This window comes from Trachurus japonicus, chromosome 20 (genome assembly GCF_045865225.1).
Source record: "Trachurus japonicus isolate A0001 chromosome 20, Traja_1.0".
Lineage (NCBI taxonomy): Eukaryota > Metazoa > Chordata > Actinopteri > Carangiformes > Carangidae > Trachurus > Trachurus japonicus.
In genome coordinates this window covers 20,813,249-20,833,279 of record NC_140926.1, presented here as the reverse complement: position 1 = coordinate 20,833,279, position 20,031 = coordinate 20,813,249, and the positions used below count along the sequence as shown (strand labels likewise).

Genomic DNA, 20,031 nt, shown 5'->3' with positions numbered 1-20,031 from the left:
GTGTGAATGCATCTCTGGCTATTTTCAGGTCACAGGCCGCATCTTTGTTTCATGTCTGTGTGCCACAGGGGCGGTAGTGTATGAGCACTGTGTCAAGTGTGAATCCTAATATTAGCTTCATTGGTAACACTTTATTTGAAGGTCTCATCATAATACTGACATGACACTGTTATAAGGGTGACATGTCACAGTCATGAACATGTCATAAACATTATGTCAATGTCATAACGTTTTTATTAAAGACCCCCTAAACCAAAAATGCCCTTTTTGAAATTATTAACATGTCAATTTAGTGCGTGGGCTCTGCTACAAGGCATTTCAGGAGCAAAATTGCTAATCTACACCATAACTGAGCATTTTAGACTTGAAAATGCCGTTTCAAAACCAGAGTCTGAAAAAACTGGATTACATTTTTCAAATTGGAGTCAGCTTTCATGCGTCACGAAACTAGCAACCAATCCCGTTGAATTTATTTTGCATGTCAGTTGTTGTTATGATCTACTTACACAGCTAGATGTTCAAGCATGTTATCATTAGTTGCAGTGGCCCAGAGGTTTAGTCGCCGCCTTGAATACGGCAGACCAGGGTTCCAACCCCAATGCCAACGCCAACCTTGTGTTTTGACTTCACTTCTCCGTTTCCCCTGCGCCGTTAACGCGCATTGCCGTTACTTAGCAACACGGTGGCGGTGGGCGGGCGCGAGTCATGATGCATTTGCATCTCATGAATATTCATAGAATCTGGATTTTTCAATGAGGGAGAAATAGTAGACCTATTTTTAGCCTACTTGGGAGCTTTTCTTAAACAACTTTTTTGTGGGAAAGCAATTTTAAACAAAAAATAGTCGTAGCAGAGCATTTTTACAAATTTTAAAATGCCTCTTTAGGGGGACTTTAAGTGTCATTCATTTAACCCTAACCCTACAAACCCTGGTGTTATGACATTGACATAATGTTTATGACATGTTCATGACTGTGTCATGTCACTCTTATGATAAGACCTTCAAGTAAAGTGTTACCGCTTCATTTATGACCATTTGTTTACATTCACACGATGCATCCTGAACTGAACCTGTCATGTTATTTGCCAACCCTTGTTTTATTTCTGCTTTAGTCATAAAACCTCATAAAGGCTATAAATACGGTTGTAAAATGTGGTCTCCCCGTTATGAGTCGAACAGTGACTGGTGTTGTGAATCATAATGAGCTGTGAGCTGAATGTATTTCTGTATTAAGACATAGGCTACCTCTCACATTTTGTTGCACTTGTCCTCCTCCCACTTGTTCTTAACTACTTTCAGTTTCACTCTGTTTGTCTAAATAAACTCTGTTTTGCTTTTACTCAACCGTCTCATGATGTCCCCTCAACAAAGAGGCCACAGGCTCCAAAACTAAGACCGTCTCAGGTGAGTCATGCAAAGTTTACTTGTTGCCATGACAACAGTGGGAAACATTTCTGAATTGGGCCTTCGTGCAAATTCTTTTTTTTTTTACGAGGTGCAGATCACATTTGAAGAAGAAGAAGAGGGGTCGGTGGAACTTCAGCTCTGTGTCAGAGTGGAGATTAAACTCATCATCAGGACACAGGAGAACATCAGACACACACACACACACACACAGACACACACACGCTATTCTCCCTCTCTTCCCTCTCTATTCGGGGTATCACAGAGAGCTCCTCAATGCCAGGCATTTTCTTCCGCCGGTCAGACAAAGCGCTCCCTGTTCGCAGCCGCTTAGCAGCCACTTCACACGCAGCACAAGGTGGAAGCCCCGCGAGCTGCTCTATTCCTCCGTCAGCCCTCCTCCTCCTCCTCCTCCACGCCACACAGAGACCCCGGGGTTGTGAATGACAACGGTGGTGGGGGGGGGATGACACGCAAACAAACACCTGACAGAACGCGTGCACGCAAACCGACTACACACATGCACAGGGGCATTCACACAAAACGTTTGGCTCCTGAGGCTGCAGCAAGACCCCGACGTCCACTGAATGTCAATAAGCTTCAGGTGAAGACACAGGAAACCTCAAAAACACAGCAAACACAGGTCAGAATGAGGTTTCGGGATAAACACTTGTGATTTGAAATCTGCAGAGTCTTAATGAGAAACTCTGCTATTAGCCTACTAAATTTAAATGGCTTAATCTCTGTTAGTGCTCAAATAATTCAAATGACACAGGATAAATCCAGTGTGGCATGAATTATTGACAGGAACATTGGCTAAATTGTGTTTATTTGTTGCCAATTACAACTTTATTTGAATTCCAGTTGCAAAAATAAAGCAACAGAGAGAGAGAAATCGGTTGTGGTGGTCACATCTGGAGATGCAGCTGTGATGAGAGGTTGCAAGCCGTCAAGTCAATTGCCCGAGAACTTAATCTACCGCAGTTTTTAAAGTCAGTTAATTATCATGCCAAACTGCACCGGTTTAATGAAGTGATTTTTTTCCCTCTCATTTTCTCTCTTCCACGACTGCAATTTAAATATTGCACTTTGCACTGTTGGCAATTTAAAATGTCACTTTAGGCTCTTAGAGAAGATTTTATGAGCTAAATGATTAAGAAAAAAAAAAGAAGAAAATAAACACCAGTGCCAGCCCTGCCGTTAAAACGCTCCTAAACAGTAAACAGCCCGAAATATTCCTGAGCCAAACGTTGCGTTGCATGCGTTCCCTGTTGGCTCCCTGAACAATGGCCAGTACCCGCTGTGGGCCTCGCCTCCCAGATAAACACAAGACAAGACATGTTGCATGACAGTGCAACATCCTACAATGCACTCGGCACCCGGCTCAGAGGGATGCATCAGCTCCAGCCGGGGTGAAACGCCACCGCCGAGCAGACACGCCCTGACCAGAGTCAAGCCCCACGGAGCTGTGGGCAGACCGGAGGAAACGGCCCTGACGCCAGGCAGCGTCTCACCACACACACACACACACACACACACACATACACACACACTAACTGACACATTAATGTAAGAGAGCTGCATCCTGAGGCATCTCAAGCTTCAAGTTTGGAAACTGAAGAAAGGGAGTCCAGAGATGTAAAAGCATTAAAAAACAGCCGGTGAATTCTCCTGAGTGTTTGTTCATACTGGGGAGAGAATTTATCGTATTTTGAAATGGCACCTGAGAAACCTTCTTTCCTTTCCTCTCTGCTGTAAAAACAACATCAACCCTACGAGGTACAGGTATTTCCTCTCCATTACCCATTCAGCAGAATGCAACACCGGCCTCCAGGGCCAACGCTAACCTCATATCCATGAGCAGCGAGGGCAACATAATAATAATGACCCCCCCCCCCCCACTTTGGACAGGACAGCAGAGAGCAATAAAACACACCCACGGCCTGCCACAGCTGACAAGCCTGCCTCTTTATTATTAAAACAGAGATGCGCTTCATTACGGCAAACACATTAGGACATTATCTATTAAAAAAAAGAAAAAGAAAGACAAGACAGAGATGAAGATGTTATGAATGATTCTGAATCTTCAAATTAAAAAGATGAGCAATGTCTTGTTTTTATAGATACAACTTTTATCACCTCAAGATGAGTTTGTAATTTTTTTGAAACGTTTTTTTTTTTTCGTGACCCGCCGGCTGACCCGACGTGACACGACCTAGTTCAACGTCGCCATGGTTACGCGGAGTACACAAGCATTGGCTTAAATATAGCGTAGGAAGTATGGAATTTCCCAGGCACAAGACGGGAGCCGGTGACGAGCGTTTCGCCAGAGAAACACAAGTCAGACAATCCTCAGCTGAAGAAGCAGCGGAGGGAGTTCACATTCGCTGATCTAAGGCACCGTGTCTAACTGTCTCTCAGATGCGGCCCAGGGGGTTGTCATGGTGACTGAGGCAGGTGGTGGCGTCATGGTGACCTTGGTACAATATCGCCTGAATGTTATTTGTCAGGATATTGACTCAAAACCTCGAGGAGTGTAAATATGCCTTTTTTTGGTTCTCTCCCTGGCCTTTCTTTGCTTGTCATGATCCATCTTCCATTTCTTTTCTTCTCTCTCTCTCTCTCTCTGTCTCTGATTCGCTGGGTCTCTCTCCATCTCTCCCTCTCTCCCTCTCTCTCCCTTTCAAGCCCTCAAGTCTCACAAGTCCTGTTTTCCTCCATTAGTCTGAAAATCTGACCTTCAGTGTAGCCTGAAAGAATTTCTGGCACTCTTACTGAAGCTCTGTCAGAGGGAAAACACAAGATAGAGGACGTGGGAAAGACAAAACCAAAAAGGAACTGCTACTTTTCATTCCCCGCCCCACCCCACCCCGACCCGTTACACCTTACGGCATGGTTATCAATGACGATCCTCGCTCGCGTCAAGTCATTCTGCACGTTTAGGATCAATCAAGAAGTGTGGCGTTTGTGATCCAGCTTTGGTGAATGCCTCCCCGGTCTAATCTACGAGATGCCACATGGCTGGTGCTCTTTGTTTGATTTGTCTGAGCTCTTAATGCCTTCATTGGATGAGCGGCTGGATTTACCTGCACATGGCAGAGGCCTCATGCTATAGAGAGGAAAAGGTTAGGAAGCGAGAAAGTCTGATTTATTCTACAATGTAATGATTATTGTAACACCTTGAGGTTACAATAATGACCTGTTGGGCCTATTGGGCGGGCCGAAAGGATAAAAAAACCTAATCCCTATGAACGTTTATGTTACAGTGTCAATCATAATATAACAAATATTATGGAAAACCAACATAGCAGCCTTTGGTAGATTTCATATGTAACAAATATACCTACCACACCTAACCGTGAAATAACACAATTATATATGGATAGGAAACCTATCACAGTTGAATGTTAATGCAAATATCAGCTCTTACACTGTTTATCGTCATATTGCTGTCCCATCACCCATTACGGTCAATAAAGAAATATTGTAACACTTTATTTGACGCCTAACCAGACTTATAATGAATTATAATGCAGTTATAGCACTGTATAAACATTCATAAATGATCATAATACTTTATAACAATAAGCATAACACATCAATGATCATTGTTATAAAGCCTTATGATAATTTATGAGTGTTTATAATGATAGTTATACTTGTTTATAAGCCACTTATAAACACATTATAACTATATTTATAATGCATTATCAATGTGGGCATTGTAAGTGAGTAACTAACAATTATAACGTATTATAATACCTGACCTTATAAGTCATGATAATGCTTTATAGTGTGTTATGGTTATTGTTATAAAGTATTACGATCATTTATGAGTGTTTATAACTATAGTTATACAGTGTTATACGGTAAGTGCATTATGACTCATTATAAGTCTGGTTATAATGCGTTATAGAGATAGGCGTCAAATAAAGTGTTACCAGAAATACTGATAATGGGTTAATGAAATAGAACAGCAGCACACTAATAATTGATGGTTTAATGTGTTCACAGACTGTGGTGAATATAGATGTTTTACAGTGCGTTTATGTGCCTCAGAAGACGACAAGAGCACAAAAGAAAGACATACAGAACAGCGCTCATCATTCAGCCAAACACACAGCCAGTCAAAGACACTTGGACAAGACTGATACACGAATAAAAGGAACCATGGATACTACAGAGGGCCTCGTAGTGTGTTTCAAAATAACCAAGTCAGTGTGAAAGTGAGAGGAGAAGTGGGAAATGTGGGGCACCATTCTTCACAGCTGTACGGTCTGTGGTTTATGGGTGTGTGCGTGCGTGTGTGTGTTTCTGACCTGGGAGATGTGGTTGATGGAGGACTCCATGCGCCGCAGCTGTGAAGCCTGGATGTCCAGCAGCTGCAGTACATTGTTGGCTAAGGCATTGATCTGGTAGGCTACGCTGGCCAGGGACTGGGTGGTGTAGGCTTTGGTCTCCTCCAGAGCTTTCCTCTTGTCCTGGGCCTGTGCACCAAAAAGGGATTAGAGAGGGGAAGAGGAGAAGAGAAGAAGGGAAAAAAACACATGAAAAAACGATTGAGGAGGAACCCAGTTACTGTTAATATCACATTTTGGATCCATCGTCAAGCTGCGTATCCAGGTCAGGGTTGTGGTGAATTCGGGCCAATAGAGCAAGAAAGACACCCATACCCCCCACCGACTCTCATTCCCCCTGGTACCATGCTCTCTCTGGAGGGATTTTATGATGTAACATATCCTGCAGCAGCCATATTGGAGGCTGTGAAGACAGCAACAACTGACTACCTTGAAACCCCACAACTTGGACCTAAATACAATATACACTGTTTGGAGTTTTAAATAATTTTCATGTTAAATTGTCACTTGCAAAGTTCTCATGAACTCAGACTCCATGTCAAAAAGACCACACGCTAAAAGTTCCAATGCATTGCTCAGGCACTAAGATGTTTTTGGACCATTTGACCATTATGCTAACAGTTACATACACAATATACAAGTATATTTGCTCAGCATACTATTGATATACAGAAGAAGTGGGTTACTCTTTGGTGGTTTGAGGAGTTTATAGGAAAGGAACTCAGACAATTCAGTATTCCTACAACTAGCCTATCAGCAAATAAATAAACTGATGAAGCCTGTTGGTAAGTCTGATATTTATGATATGAATTTAAGTGGAGTAATTGTTTAATGTTCTATTAAATCACATCATCATCAAAAACACTCATTAAGTGTTTCTACATTATCTAGCTGGTTCGTTAGCTAGCTAAACAAGCAGCTCGGCCTTTGCTAGACTGGGCTAATGGCCTACTGGAGAAATATTGGCCTCTATTTAATACATTTGAGGCAATAGTTGTTTGATATTTTGGATGTATTATTCCTTAAATGTGGTAGTAGCTAGGCTACTAGAAGTAGACCAGTACATTTACCAGAAATTAACATCATCATAAAAACATTTTTTAAAAAAACACTAAGCAAGTTTAACTAGTTAGCCTGGAGGCTAAAAACTGTTTGTTTAAGATGTTTATAGAATAAACTAATGTTAACACATCTATCTACTGTATTTTTTGCCCAACAGCAAATAAAAAGTATGGAGAACATGTTACAGTAGAGTCACACATGGCTCTACTCTATTTTTCCACCATATCATCACTAAATGACAACATAAAGCTAGGAACCCACAAAGTGGCTAAAGCAGAAAAACTGTGGTAATGACACACTGTTGGAGCCACCTAACATCAAACAGACCAGGGCCGGGAGCTGAAATCCAAAGTGAGCCATCACGTTTGATCTCAGTGGGCTCATGAGGCTGCGTCCAAAGAGCACTGCCTGCAGGGGCGACACTGGGCTTTGATAACAGGTTGCCATGGCAGGGGGTAGGCGGTGGCAGTGGTGGCTGGGGAGAAGATTACTGACGGTGGTGGTTAGAGGGGGAGAAAACAGGAAAAAGGGGAACGTTTGGTCACTTGAAGATGGGAGGAACGGGCCAACCGAAAGGAAAACAACCATTTCACTGGTTGTCTCGTCACTGATTCCCCCGTGGCAGCGCGTAACTAATCCAGGGGCAATCCGTACGGCTAAAAGCCCCTGACCTGGAGAGCTGCCGTGCTGTTGGTGGTTAGCCTCGGCCTGGTAAAGGAGGCGACAGCGTTAGCGGCGTTTCTTTTTTAGTGGGAATCAGAGCAGCAGATGTGTTGCGCGATAACAGCCTCAGGAAGGAGGAGCGATTCCTCCAGAGGACTGGGAGCAAAAGGCCATCTGTTGAAAGCACATAGTCATTCATGTGCACGCGCGGGCGCCTACTTATGACACGGCAATATGTAATTTGTGGGAGCCTGAGTAACAGCTGCAGGGAAATGCATGAAACAACCAAAACAAATAAACAAAAGAAAGCTTACAGCCGTGATGGCGATTTTCTAAATTGCAAGAGGATGCACTTTTTGCTGTATAGGGACACAAGACTTCAAACAAATCACTGAGCAACAAATGCTTGCCTGTGCAGAACTGCTGGCCTACATACAGTATCGAGCTGCAAGCCGAAGATAATGCTTATTTTACCCAAAGTAGGAGAATTTTTGAACATTAGAATTCAATTTTAAGCCAAACCAGGGAATTTATCTTAACTAAACTCTTAACATAAATATATTGCTTCTGTTAGACTTTGCTATTCAGAATTGCAATTACACTATAAAAAACTATTTAACCTCTGACATTTAGTTTAATTATCACATTGAGTGCTGAAGTCTGTACACTCAGCTGCATTATTTCCAGAGGCAGAGAGGCCATCAAGGGGCATCTCAAGTTTTGGATTAAACCTTCAAATTCAAATATCACACAAAGCCATTGTAAAAAATTTGGTTTGTGGAGGGATGTTTGAAAGATGTGGGTGTTTATTATCAGGCAGAGAAACTCTACACACAAAAAAAGCTGCATTATACAGAAGCCACACTTTTGGTGTCTGCGACTCAGACTGCTTTTTAGAATTCAAGATATATTTGACTGTGCTGCATCAATTTTCAGTACTTTCTCAGAATCCCTCCGAGTTGCTCATTCGACTGCTGCAACAGTCCCCTAATACATTTCTTCAATATGATGCAGGAGCTACCCAACAACAAGGATGTATATAGAGTCACAATTGAAATATTAAGAAACTCAGCGACTTGTTTTTTTTTTCTCAATCTCTTGCAGCTGTAAAGCCCCAGACAAACAGCACCATTGATGCCTCAGCGCTCAAATGCTGAACTGTCATGTGTAGAGAGAGTGAGACATTCAAATTTACATCCTGTTCATCTCACAAACACATTCATTCAAGGTGGACCGTCCGTGCTTCTACCCAAAGCTCAACGTCGTGCAATGTCATTTGGTTGAGTGAGTTTATAAAATATTGTTGATTTCCTCATCATTCTGAATCCTTGTTTTATTTCCCTCAATGGGAAATGAGCTTTATTCTAAATCAGATTCAAAAGAGGCAGTTTCATACGGCTTTGAATGAGGAAAGAGGTCAGACCACAATGAACAATTATTTAGCCTTGCACCAGCCACAAGATGATGCAGCACAAGAATAGCTTTTTTCATATACAGATTTAAAGCTGTGAGACCAGGCTTTAAAATTAACACATGACTGTTGACAGTCAACCCCTCCTCTACCGCAGTTTCTTTTCTTTTTTGCTGTTGTTGTTGCCTTTACCCACAGAAACAATGTCTTCAGCTTCAATGAAGTCAGATTAATCTGTCAACTGATACAGTGGAGAGGCTGCAGGGCTGATCCGGGCTCTTCCTTCCTTTCCTGGTTTACATGAGGTTAAATCTTTTTAGCCTGCTGTTAATCATACAACTGTAATTCTCCTTCAAATCCAGAGCGCCTGTCTGCACCAAGTGTTGCACAACACATTTTATTTTATTTTATTGAAAAAAAAAAAAAAGTGGGGGTGTGGGAAATATGCTGACTCAACAAAAAGCTGATGGCAGATTCATCTTGGGTTTTTTTTTGTTTCTGGATTTAAACTGATCCAAAGTGCGTGATGTAAGGTCAGCAATGGGAGGACAGATGTGACACTTGATTACATCGCTACTGCAGCATCTTTTAGCCCACCCCAGCCCAGCCAGCCCCCCATCCACCACACCCACCGCTCTTGTTGCTGCGCTTGTTTGGGCCGTCGGAGAACAAATCTTCAAATTAACCGCATTCTGTACTCGACGTGACATCCAGCTTCACGCCGAGAAAACGGCAGGAAGCAAGTGAAGAAATAAATGAAAGTAAACTAGAGGGGAATAAAGTGTGTTCCTGCTCAAAAAAGGTAAACAGCAGCAACCAGAGCTGGGGATGCAGTATAGGAAGGAGGTGAGCTCCCTTTAGCGCTCCTAGGGCGCTTTATCTCATATTTCTGAGCTGAGTAATGACTGAGTGAAAGAGACTACAGCATATCCAGGCGGTAGCAGACAGGCTGTCAGCACCTCAGCTGGGATTAGAAAGGGGAGTACAGAGGAATGCGCAATCGTGTACTCACAATAAACTTGTAGCTGAGGCAAGCTAAATAATCAAATACCTCAATATGGCAGGGAAAAAAAAGAAAGTTGTTAGAAAAAAGGATTGCAGATGCTAAAAGCAGCAGGATGATGATGTCGTTGGGAGCAGTGAGGGTGTGGTGCGGTCACAAGAATGGATGTTCCCTGGGAAATTTTTCGAAGCTCTGAGGCGCTGAACTGGATAAATACTTCCATCTCGCTCCGTCACCCAATCCAGTCCGGCAAGATAACAAGCCAGCAACTGCCATCCAAGCGCAATCATGCTTTACAAAACAAGGCGGTGTGCGCCCCTGCTTTACTGTCAGGCACCGCACTGCTTCAGAGAGACAGCAGGAAGGAAAAGTCCAGACTTCCTCCCCCAGGATTGAAACTGTTCAGGGGTCAGGAGGTGTAGCCAGCCGGCCGCTCCCCCTCCACCCCTGAAGTATAGGAAACGGACAAAATGAGTATTCCTCCTGACTGCTATGACTAATAGAAGATGTAGGAAACTGAAGACGAAATATCTTCAAAACTCATGAGGGTTTTCAAACAGGGCGTCCAAAAAAGAACGCTCCTCTCCTCGCAGGGTTTAAAATAAAGAGTCTGACAAGAAACCAACACAAACACCGTTCCTCCAGCGTGACCGCCACAGCTGACGAGCACATTTGGGTTTTATGTGCTCCCACTTGTCCGGAGAGGGGGGGGAGAGGAGAAATGTGCTCCGGACAGAAAAAAAACAAAAAAGAAACTTCAGGAATGTTTGGTATTCTGCAACATGTCATACGTCTTGAAACTTTCAAGTGTTGTTGAAGAGCTCTGCCGTGGAGCACAAGTGTCAGGGACGAGCTCAGAGAGGAGCGGGAAAACAAACAGTGTAATGGAACTGACGTGGGTTTATTTTTCTGTTCTGTAAACGCACCAGTTCACAAAAAAAAAAGAAGAAGTTCCCAGCAGGAAACCTCCAGGCGAAGCACAGAAAGAAATGTGCTGTAAATCCAGCTGGAAGGCCGTATAGGTCTCACACGGCACCTCTGCGGGGTCGTGCGCGCGGTGTGTATCGACCGCTGATTTACTACAGACTGGATGGGGTGAGATAAGTGAGAGAAGGGGGCAAGCTGAGGGACGGCTGCTCGTCGAGGTTGCCATATCGACTGTTGCTGTCTAACACACGGCGACTGATTGGAGGTAAAGTTGAGCGAACGGCTGTGAGATACACGTGTAGGAACTGAGAGAGTGTTACCCAAAGATGTCTCCTGATCCCACAGCTAACACAGATAGATTATACAGAGCTCCAGACTAACTTTTTTTTTTACACTAGGAGCACAGTGGCCCCTTACTTAAAGGGATAGTTCCATTTTTTTTGAAGTGGGGTTATATGAGGTACAAATGGCCACTAAGTATAACATCTGCAGTAGAAAGGTCTCTGCCGCCCCCACACTGAGAAATACCAATCGTGCTGTACCGAGACACAACTGTTGTGAATGGGGGACGATTAATCAGCATATTTTCGCCGCCTATGAGAAGTCCAGTCTCACAATAATACACCAGTTCAAGAGTACAAAGTAAATTTATGTTTATCTGGTACTAACCAACTCACTCAGTATTCTTCCGCGCAGGTTTGCTTCGCCATGCGCTGGATCAATTCACATATCAGCTGTTTGGTGTAGCCTAAGTGCGATTAGTTCCAGATAAACTAACTTTTTTCCGACCAGCTGATGCATTGTACATTTTTACTTTATAATGTACAGGACTTCTCGTAGGCTACTCGTATGCCGATTAATCACCCCCCCCCATTCACAACAGTGTACTGCCTGTGTCTCGGTGCGGCACGATACCAGTATTTCTCAGTGGAGTGCAGATGTTATACTTAATGGCCATTTGTACCTCATTTGGCCTCCCTTCAAAAAAACTGAACTATCCCTTTAAAATTTTAGGTGAAGATCTAGGGGTGCACACTGTAAATCGACTTGCAAAGCAAATATTCACATTTCCTTTCCATTCATGATGATTCATGATCTGACAACGTTAATGACAGATTTCTGATTCTTTGAGTCGCCACTTTCATGTTTCACCAGTGTTAAAAACAAAAAGCTAATTTTTAACACTGAACACTGGTTAAAAAAAACACATGTGCAAATTTGCTGTTTGCACATGCACCATCTCAAATTTCAGAGGCAATATGCCGCCATTTAGGGGCAGTCTGGAGCCCTGTAATACACCTGCAGTGATTGAGGCTGTGCAGGTTGGTCTCTGATAAACACCAGGAACTCCTTCGACTCTCACAATGCTCGTCCTGCAGCGTGTGCATCATCAATTCTCGGAGGTCAGCGATCTAATGTATAATTTACATATTGGCCTTTCTCCTGCAGCACGGACACACCGCGAGGCCTCCTCTGCTGCAGATTATTCCTGGAGACTATGCCAAGAAAACGCAGCTGAGGGCGAATTAGAAAAAAAATTCTCATCTGCAGATCATATTATTGACCTTAAAATAATGACTGAGCCCTCATCGCGGAGCTATTAAGTCTCCTCCGCTTTGGAAATTAGGAAACCGTGAGAAACCGAACGGCAACACGAGCCACCTGAGGAGAGACAAGACGAGGTAGTGGAAGTGACACTGGAACGTGCGAGGAATGAGTAAAACAACTGAAGTCTTTCCTTGAAGAATAAGGAGAAGAAGGAGAAGAAAAAACCTCAGCAGCACGATGCGTGAATTCATAATTACTGCTCCTCCAGCGGGGCAGATGGAGGCGGACTGAAAGGCCATAAGGTCCACCTGACCTTGAAGAGCTGCCAGCGTGCAATTGAAAATTCCTTCAGAGTGTCAGGAGGAGACACAGAGAGGAAGTTTGCACATGGAGGGAAGTCATTAACCTTCCCTGAGTGACTCTGTAATTGGTTGGTCCCGGCAGAAAGTCGCTGTTCATGTGGCTGCACACTTAACTGATAAACACATAAACAAACACACACAGAGAAAAAAAACTGTTTGTGTTGGTGAGTTGTTCTTATTCACAGGGAGCACCCTGATGGATTATTCTAACTTTTCTATATTTATATATAAAAAATAAGAAAGTGGATGACTCAAACTCCCACTTTCTAACTATCTCCAACCTAACAGATCAGTCTGGAGCAAACCAACTCCAGTCAGCTGAGGGGGGAGGAGTGACAGGTGGTCAAAAAGGATGAATGGGCCTGGCTGGTAAGCTGAGAGCCGTTAGGCCTCTCTCCTCTCTCCATGCTGCGAGAGAAACCAGGCCACTCCGCACAGAGAGAGGGAGAGGGTTGGAGAAAGAAGGACAGGAAATGAGGACTCGGGACTAGTTACCCAGAGAGACGGAGCTGTGGTAGAGAAAAAAAACAAAAAGAAAAACGATATTTATCACCTTCAAGTAAGTCTGGATCTCCTCCAGGGGGGACAAAGGCTCACTATAAATTCTCAGGGGAAAACCACCAGAGCAGGTACAAGCAAGGTTATATGAGCAGCTGCATCTCTCCGTCTCCAAATCCAGGACTCTCTGAAGACCACCTGGGTGGGTTTCACCAGCCCCACACCTCAGGAGTCAGGACTGATGCATTTGGGGGCAGTGCGGACTTCTAGGTTTAAAAACAACAAGCAAGCAGCAGTGGGCATGGTGCTGGCTCAGCAGGCACACGTCACATGGTCTGAGCTTGCAACACTGGGTCTGATCTGGCTTATGACCTCTTGGTTTGCTACATCACTCACTTGCGTTTCCCCATTCGCTGTTACTGCACTGTGGGTTTAGCAGAGATGCCACATTGTGGAGGGGATTTCAGCTACAGTTGTGTTTTTTTTTTGTTTCCAGTGCAAAAATAGTAAGTTTCAGTCGACCTTCCTCCTACAATTCCTGATTATAACAGTGCACTCATTTTCCGAGAAGTAGCCTACATTAGTCACTTTTTTTTTTTTTTTTGCAGTGCATTTTGACATTAAGATCCATTTTTACTTACATCAGTATTTAATGGAGTATAAGATCCTGCTTCTCTAGTTCAAAATAATTGATTAGTTGGCAATCATTTTAATAACCACATTAGAAAAGCTGAATATTCTCTGGGTCTATATTTGTCAAATCTGAGGATTTGCTGCTGTTAGTCGACATCTCAGCCCCAATCAATCAGTTATTTGACCATAACCTTTTATAATGAATAAATGTGGCACAATTTGTGCTACAGACACGATTTGGCCAAAAGCTTTTCAACTAACTTGATGGGCAAATATTGTTTCATCAGCTGATTATTCAAATCGATTAATTATGTGGAGAAAAAAATCCCAGCGAGCCCTGTGGAGACATCTTCAGATTCCATGCTGCGTCTCACCATTAGTGCTAAAAAAAATATTCAATTAAAAACAGTCCTGCACTTATTTGGCATCACTGCTGGACTCCACACCCACAGATCTGTTTCATACTGAATCTATCAGGCTTAATGCAGCGTCTCCCTCCTCGGGACCTATAAACAGACTGCCATGTGGAGATATTAGTGGAGCTTCCCCTTTTTTTCCAACAGCAGATCCTCACATCTGAGGAACTGGAAGGAGGAACCTGAATATCAGAAATAACTAAATCTGAATCTATTAGGCAAATTAATAAGCAGCCCCTTTCTAAGAGCCTTCATCCGTTGTGTCCTGCCAGCTCAGCCAGGTGGCCCACTTTGCATACAGTATAGTACAGTGTCCTTGTCACAGGTTAAACAAACAGGCTGCTCAGCGGCATCAATGAAATGATAAAACGACTGTCACTGAAAGGCGAAGGGGCAGCGAGCGCCAAGCGTGGATGTAGTAAACAGGAAAATCTGAAAATAAAATAAAAACATGCCCCTACCCCCCCCCTTTACCCCCCATCCCAGATTACTCAGAGGTGTCTTAATGTGAAAGGGTGGTTTTTTTGTTTTTTTCAGCTCCCATTATGAAGCTACTTCCTGCCACACAGAGAGAAGGCATTTCCAGGGAGCCGATCCACGGAGTCAGCGGGGCAAACAGGAAACATAACTCTGACCTGTCAGCGTGTCATGCACCACACACACACGCACACAAAGACACACACACACAAAGTCACTATCAAGTTGAGAAAGTGATGTGTCCTTTCACCATCTGCTTCAGCCTGCTGCACTATGAAGTCACAGCAGCAAAGCCCCCATGACAGCAGAGAGAGAGAGAGGGAAAGAGAACAGAGAGGAAGAGAGAAAGAGAGAGAGAGAAAGAGTGTTGTTTTTTATTTCTTTATTTTATGTATTATTATTGTTATTATTATCATCATCATTTAATATGAACTACATGTATATATTTTTCTTGTTATTTTTCATTTCTTTATTTTATGTATTAATTTATAATCATTTAATATGAACTACGTGTATGGTATATATTTTTCATTATATAACAATTTACCTAATGACACCCAATCTGTGTAAGAGAGAGACAACACTTCATCAGCACACACACATGCATAGGGTATACAGTATAAATGTATATATACTTTTTTTGTATATATTTGATTCTGTGAGTTGTATTTGTTTTGTTTCATTGATTCTTGATGCTTTGGCAACATAGTTCTCGTAACATTCATGCCAATAAAGCAAATTTGAATTGAATTTGAAAGAGAGAGAGACAGAGAAAGAGAGAGGAGAGAGACACCGAGAAAGAAAAAGAGAGAGGAGAGAGAGAGGAAGAGAGAAAGAAAGAGAGAGGAGAGAGACACCGAGAAAGAGAAAGAGAGAGGAGAGAGAGAGGAGGGAATGGAAATGTGAAGGAGGAGTGCTGAGAGGACGGGCTGATTCGAGCTGAGGCATGTTGATGTGTGCACGGTGCAGCCGGGGAGTGCACAGTTTTTATGATGTGTGTGACTGCCTGTGTGTGTGTGTTTCTACCAGAGGTGCATGCACGCACACACACACTCATACACACACACACACACACACACACACAGAGAGTGAGTATCTGCAGCAGACAGAGAGGGCTTATGAAAAGTGCACTGTTAGTCTGACACCCGCTTCACACAGAGCTCGCAACGTGTGCCGCAAAAAGCTTCCAATCCGCCTCTTTACGTCAGCTCTTCAGACCAAATCTGGATTCACCAAAATCCATCATGAGACGCCGGAAAAACTTATCGCCGGGTTCAGTTCAAACTTTACCTTCAAATTCTCAACCGGCCTGTCAACCGTCTCTGCTGGAACTCCTTTACCACAGCAGCTACATGAAAACAACATATGACAGCCACGGTTTTTTTTTTGTGGTCTCACCAGAAATGATAATCCCATGATGAGCTTCCTCTGTTTACAAGAGCATGAAAAAAAAAAAAAAAGATTTGCTGCCAAACATGTAATTCTTGTCACTTTGTTTTTTAAAGATTTCACCATCACAGGCTTCAGCGTGACACCCATTACTACCACTGCTTTAAAAATGTCTCCAGCACTTGGAGTTGTGAATTTCATAATGATCCACATCCAGTTCTTTTTGTTTTCTTTTTTTTTGTAGGTTGCTTTGACAGCGTGATGTAAATTTCATCACAAAGTATGCAGTGATCTGATGTCAGTATCTGGCTTCCACAGTAGCGCTGTCAAAAGGAAACCGGTGCCAATATTCAGGTTTTAGCAACATGTCGAAATAGTTCTTGATACAAAACTCTTATGTTTTTCCCTTTTCCATGAATCAAAAGATGCCAAATATCAAATGTCTAAACACAAGCAGCTGTAAAAGAGTGATGACGATGATTCAAGTCTGGAGCCGTCTGACTGGAGAATTAGTTAAAAACACAGGACGACACATCAGACCGGTCAGCTGTCTGTCAGCTGGACACTTTCCAATATAGACAGTTCATTTTTTGCTATTAAAGCTTCATTCTTCTCATTTTGGGATTAAAAATGGTCAAATTCAAATTTACAATCTTAATACCAATAGTACCAATACTGGTCTCCAAATCAAGGACTACGTATCATTCGTAAACCTCAAAAAGCTGTAAGACATAATGTCATATACTGACTTGACCTTAAATAAAACCTTTTTAAGGCCAGAGTTCCTGAGTGTTTCATGTTCAGACACAAGCAGATAAAAAAATTATTAAGAGTTTGGAAGCAATTCAAGACAACAATAGTGCTAAAATAACACTTTCTGGGCTACAACAACAAATGTGTTTTCCTCTAAATCCATTTTTCCGTTTGAAAATGGAAAAGCAAAACAAACCTAAAAGCTTTTCTAGGTTAAAGTTTTATCCAAATGCAAATGAGCAACAGCTTTTTCTTGAACATGCAGTAAAATAGCTGAAAGACAAACTGACTAGACTAGAGTAATAATCAACAGCACTATAACCTTACACACTCAGTGAGAGCGCTCCGTGCTTCACAGACCAACACTTTACATTTCAGTTCATATTCACATAAAGCATAAAGCATTACAAATACCCACAATCTTGTCACTGTGGTTTGGAACTACTCGAGTGTAAAGAAAATAAGTATCAGCACAAACACAACAGGCAGCTCATCATCTGGACCATTTCATCGCAAATATGACAACACTGCTAAAAATGAACTGTAAAGAAAACTAAATTCTTTCATATATGGCTCTAATATTGTGTCACTGTGGGAAATCAGTTCTCGTGTTACAGCTGACCATGGTAAACAAACTCCATATTAATCAAGGAACCCCCCATTCCCCACCATCCAGGTCCATGCTATTTTTTTTAGTTCGTTGTAACTGCACTATCCTGATAATAGAGGACAGGAGGGAAAAAAAGAAGCTTCATCCACCTTGTTTCGGGGCTTAAATGGGACAGTGATGGTGGATTCACTGTCCTGTAGTGTATGTGTGGGCTGGAACTGGCACAAAGCAGCAGAGCCGTGCCTCACACACTGCCAAATCGTCCGAGGACAAGGAGGAAAACTAAATTACAGGGAGTCCTTTAGGGAGTACAGCTGGAATGGACACACCCTCTTGTAGCTGATATGGTGGGTTGACTTCCTGCTTTCAAAAAAAAAAATTGTTTTTTCTCACCACTACGGTTTGTCTGTCACTCCAGTTTGTTCTCAATAGACGCTTTTGACTCTTTATATTAAGGTGTGGCTATAACCACAGATGTCATTGAGCTCTAAAGTTGTGCTGCGGTGATCACCGCTTTATGAGCAACACTTCACATCAAGATTTAAAGTGTAAACACGAATAAAAATTTCACCACAGTGAATTTACACCAAATTAGACGCTGGATGGAGAGGAAAGGAGACAGATGTGCAGCCTTGTGTTTAGCCAGCAGAGATTAAAGCCAGCCCTGTTCCCATGAACAAGTTGAGGAGGGGAGAGAAAAAAAAAATCAATACCTCCAACCTTTATTGACCAACTAACAATGGCTTCACATTCCTCCCTGTGTTTCTTACAACCGGGTTGCAGCCTGCAAACCCAACTGGATTACTCTTGTTTCAAACCAGAAAAAATAAGACACCCTCTACTTATTTCTATGCATATAATATGTTTAAATGTGAGATTATATGTTGTTTAATGGTTAACAAATGTGTGTTACAACAATAAAAGTCATGCACTGACATTATGGCATTTGCACAGAGTGCTTACAAGTCCATAATGTGGACACTACACCTCACTGTAATATTCCTGCAGTATCCCTATGGAGGGCTAAACTGTTTTGTGGTATTAAATGGTGAGTTTAATGACCTCATGGGTTGTAATGGACTGCTACCTTGTTGTGATATAGGCTACACGCAGGCTTACAGTTGCGCTGTGATGTGTCATTTAGTTTACATGAAGCAGAGCAACACTACAACAACTTTTTCGCATTTTTTTCAAAATAAAATCAAGTTTTTTTTAACGTGTTCCTCTGTGAAACACACAGGCCTCCCTATCAGCAGAGAGAGTGAGAGCAGTTTTGTAGCAGCCCCAGTGTAATAATAAAAAAGTAGACACACCCTCTGTGTAAACGGAATAAATGTGATCAATGGTGTGAACATGCAGCAGATCTCTAAATGTCCCACGGCAGCGAAAGCCCCGTCACCAAACTGTTATTTCAGCTCCAAGCTTTTTTTTTTTCCTTTTGGGCGGAGAGGATCATTTCATAACCCGACTCCAGTTTCTTTATCCACATTTCCTGTCCCAACAACCATTCAAGCCCCGAGCTTTCTGGCGACAAAAGGCGCTTCAAAGATAACGTGGTAGCTCTCTTCACTTACCTGGACATAATTGTTCTCGCAGTAGTCTGCTACTCTGGTCAGGTTTTGGTAACTCTCTACAAGCGCTCTTTTACCGGCCGGAATCTCTTCCTCTAACAACATTTGTAGCTCTGCCATCTTACATCTCTCCGCAGAGCCTCCCTTCCCTCTGCCTTCCCTTTGATTGAAACAAGCCACCAGCCCCAGCTCTGCCTCGAGAAAAAAAAAAAAAATCCTTTGCCTGCTATTGTAGGATTCCTGCCCTCGCTTTGGCGTAACCTCAGCACCGAGATCGTCTATGGCTGTGACGAGGACTCACTCGGCAGTGAAAGAGCAGGACCAACATCTGACGATATGTGTTACAAACAAATTCAGTTTTTTAGAAAAAGACAACGGAGTGATTACGTATTACTTGCTTATTACTATAATAATCCAAAAGGGTTTATTTGTTAATGGAAAATGCATGCACATTATGCAAACAACCATTATATTTGATGTACATTTATATTATACCTGCTGGTGTTTACATTGTCTATTGTTATGGTTTTGTTTTTATTTTATTTTGATAATTTAAATGTTTATATTTTAAAAATGAATATTAGTTTTTGTTCTGAAATGTGCGTGGGTTTCCTGAGATGTAAGTGTTGAATGAAGTCAGTCTCTTTTCCTTCTTATTTGTTAGTTGAATTAATTGTAATAACAGTAATGGAAGAACGCTCATCACGATATCATCCCAGCCTGATGGTAGTAGACATAGTAGACAAAGAAAATAAACAAGAATTTCTAATTAAGTTAAACAACTTAATATTTAAACAATAAATCAAACAAAATGATGATTCTATCGATTAAAGTGTGGTACTTGAAAATTAAGACGAAGTGAGAGCTCTTACTTTTTAATCCCATTTCCCTATCACTGTTTCAACTGAAAAAAACGTGGATCCAGGATACAGGCATGCCGGGATA

General features: G+C 42.3%; 1 protein-coding gene across 6 annotated transcripts in view; it reads right to left on the bottom strand.

The window, feature by feature from the left end:
• Positions 1–19,239, bottom strand: part of abi1a (abl-interactor 1a) — a 52,895-nt gene extending 33,656 nt beyond the window's left edge. For all 6 annotated transcript variants that reach the window (XM_085763913.1, XM_085763908.1, XM_085763910.1 and 3 more), the window contains exons 1-2: positions 19,090–19,239; positions 5,725–5,892 (exon numbers count right to left, since the gene is read on the bottom strand). In XM_085763913.1, the coding sequence (XP_085620039.1) occupies positions 5,725–5,892; positions 19,090–19,206 (285 nt within the window). In that variant the 5' untranslated portion in view covers positions 19,207–19,239. The remainder of the gene's footprint in view (positions 1–5,724; positions 5,893–19,089) is intronic.
• Between the last annotated feature and the right edge of the window lie 792 nt (positions 19,240–20,031).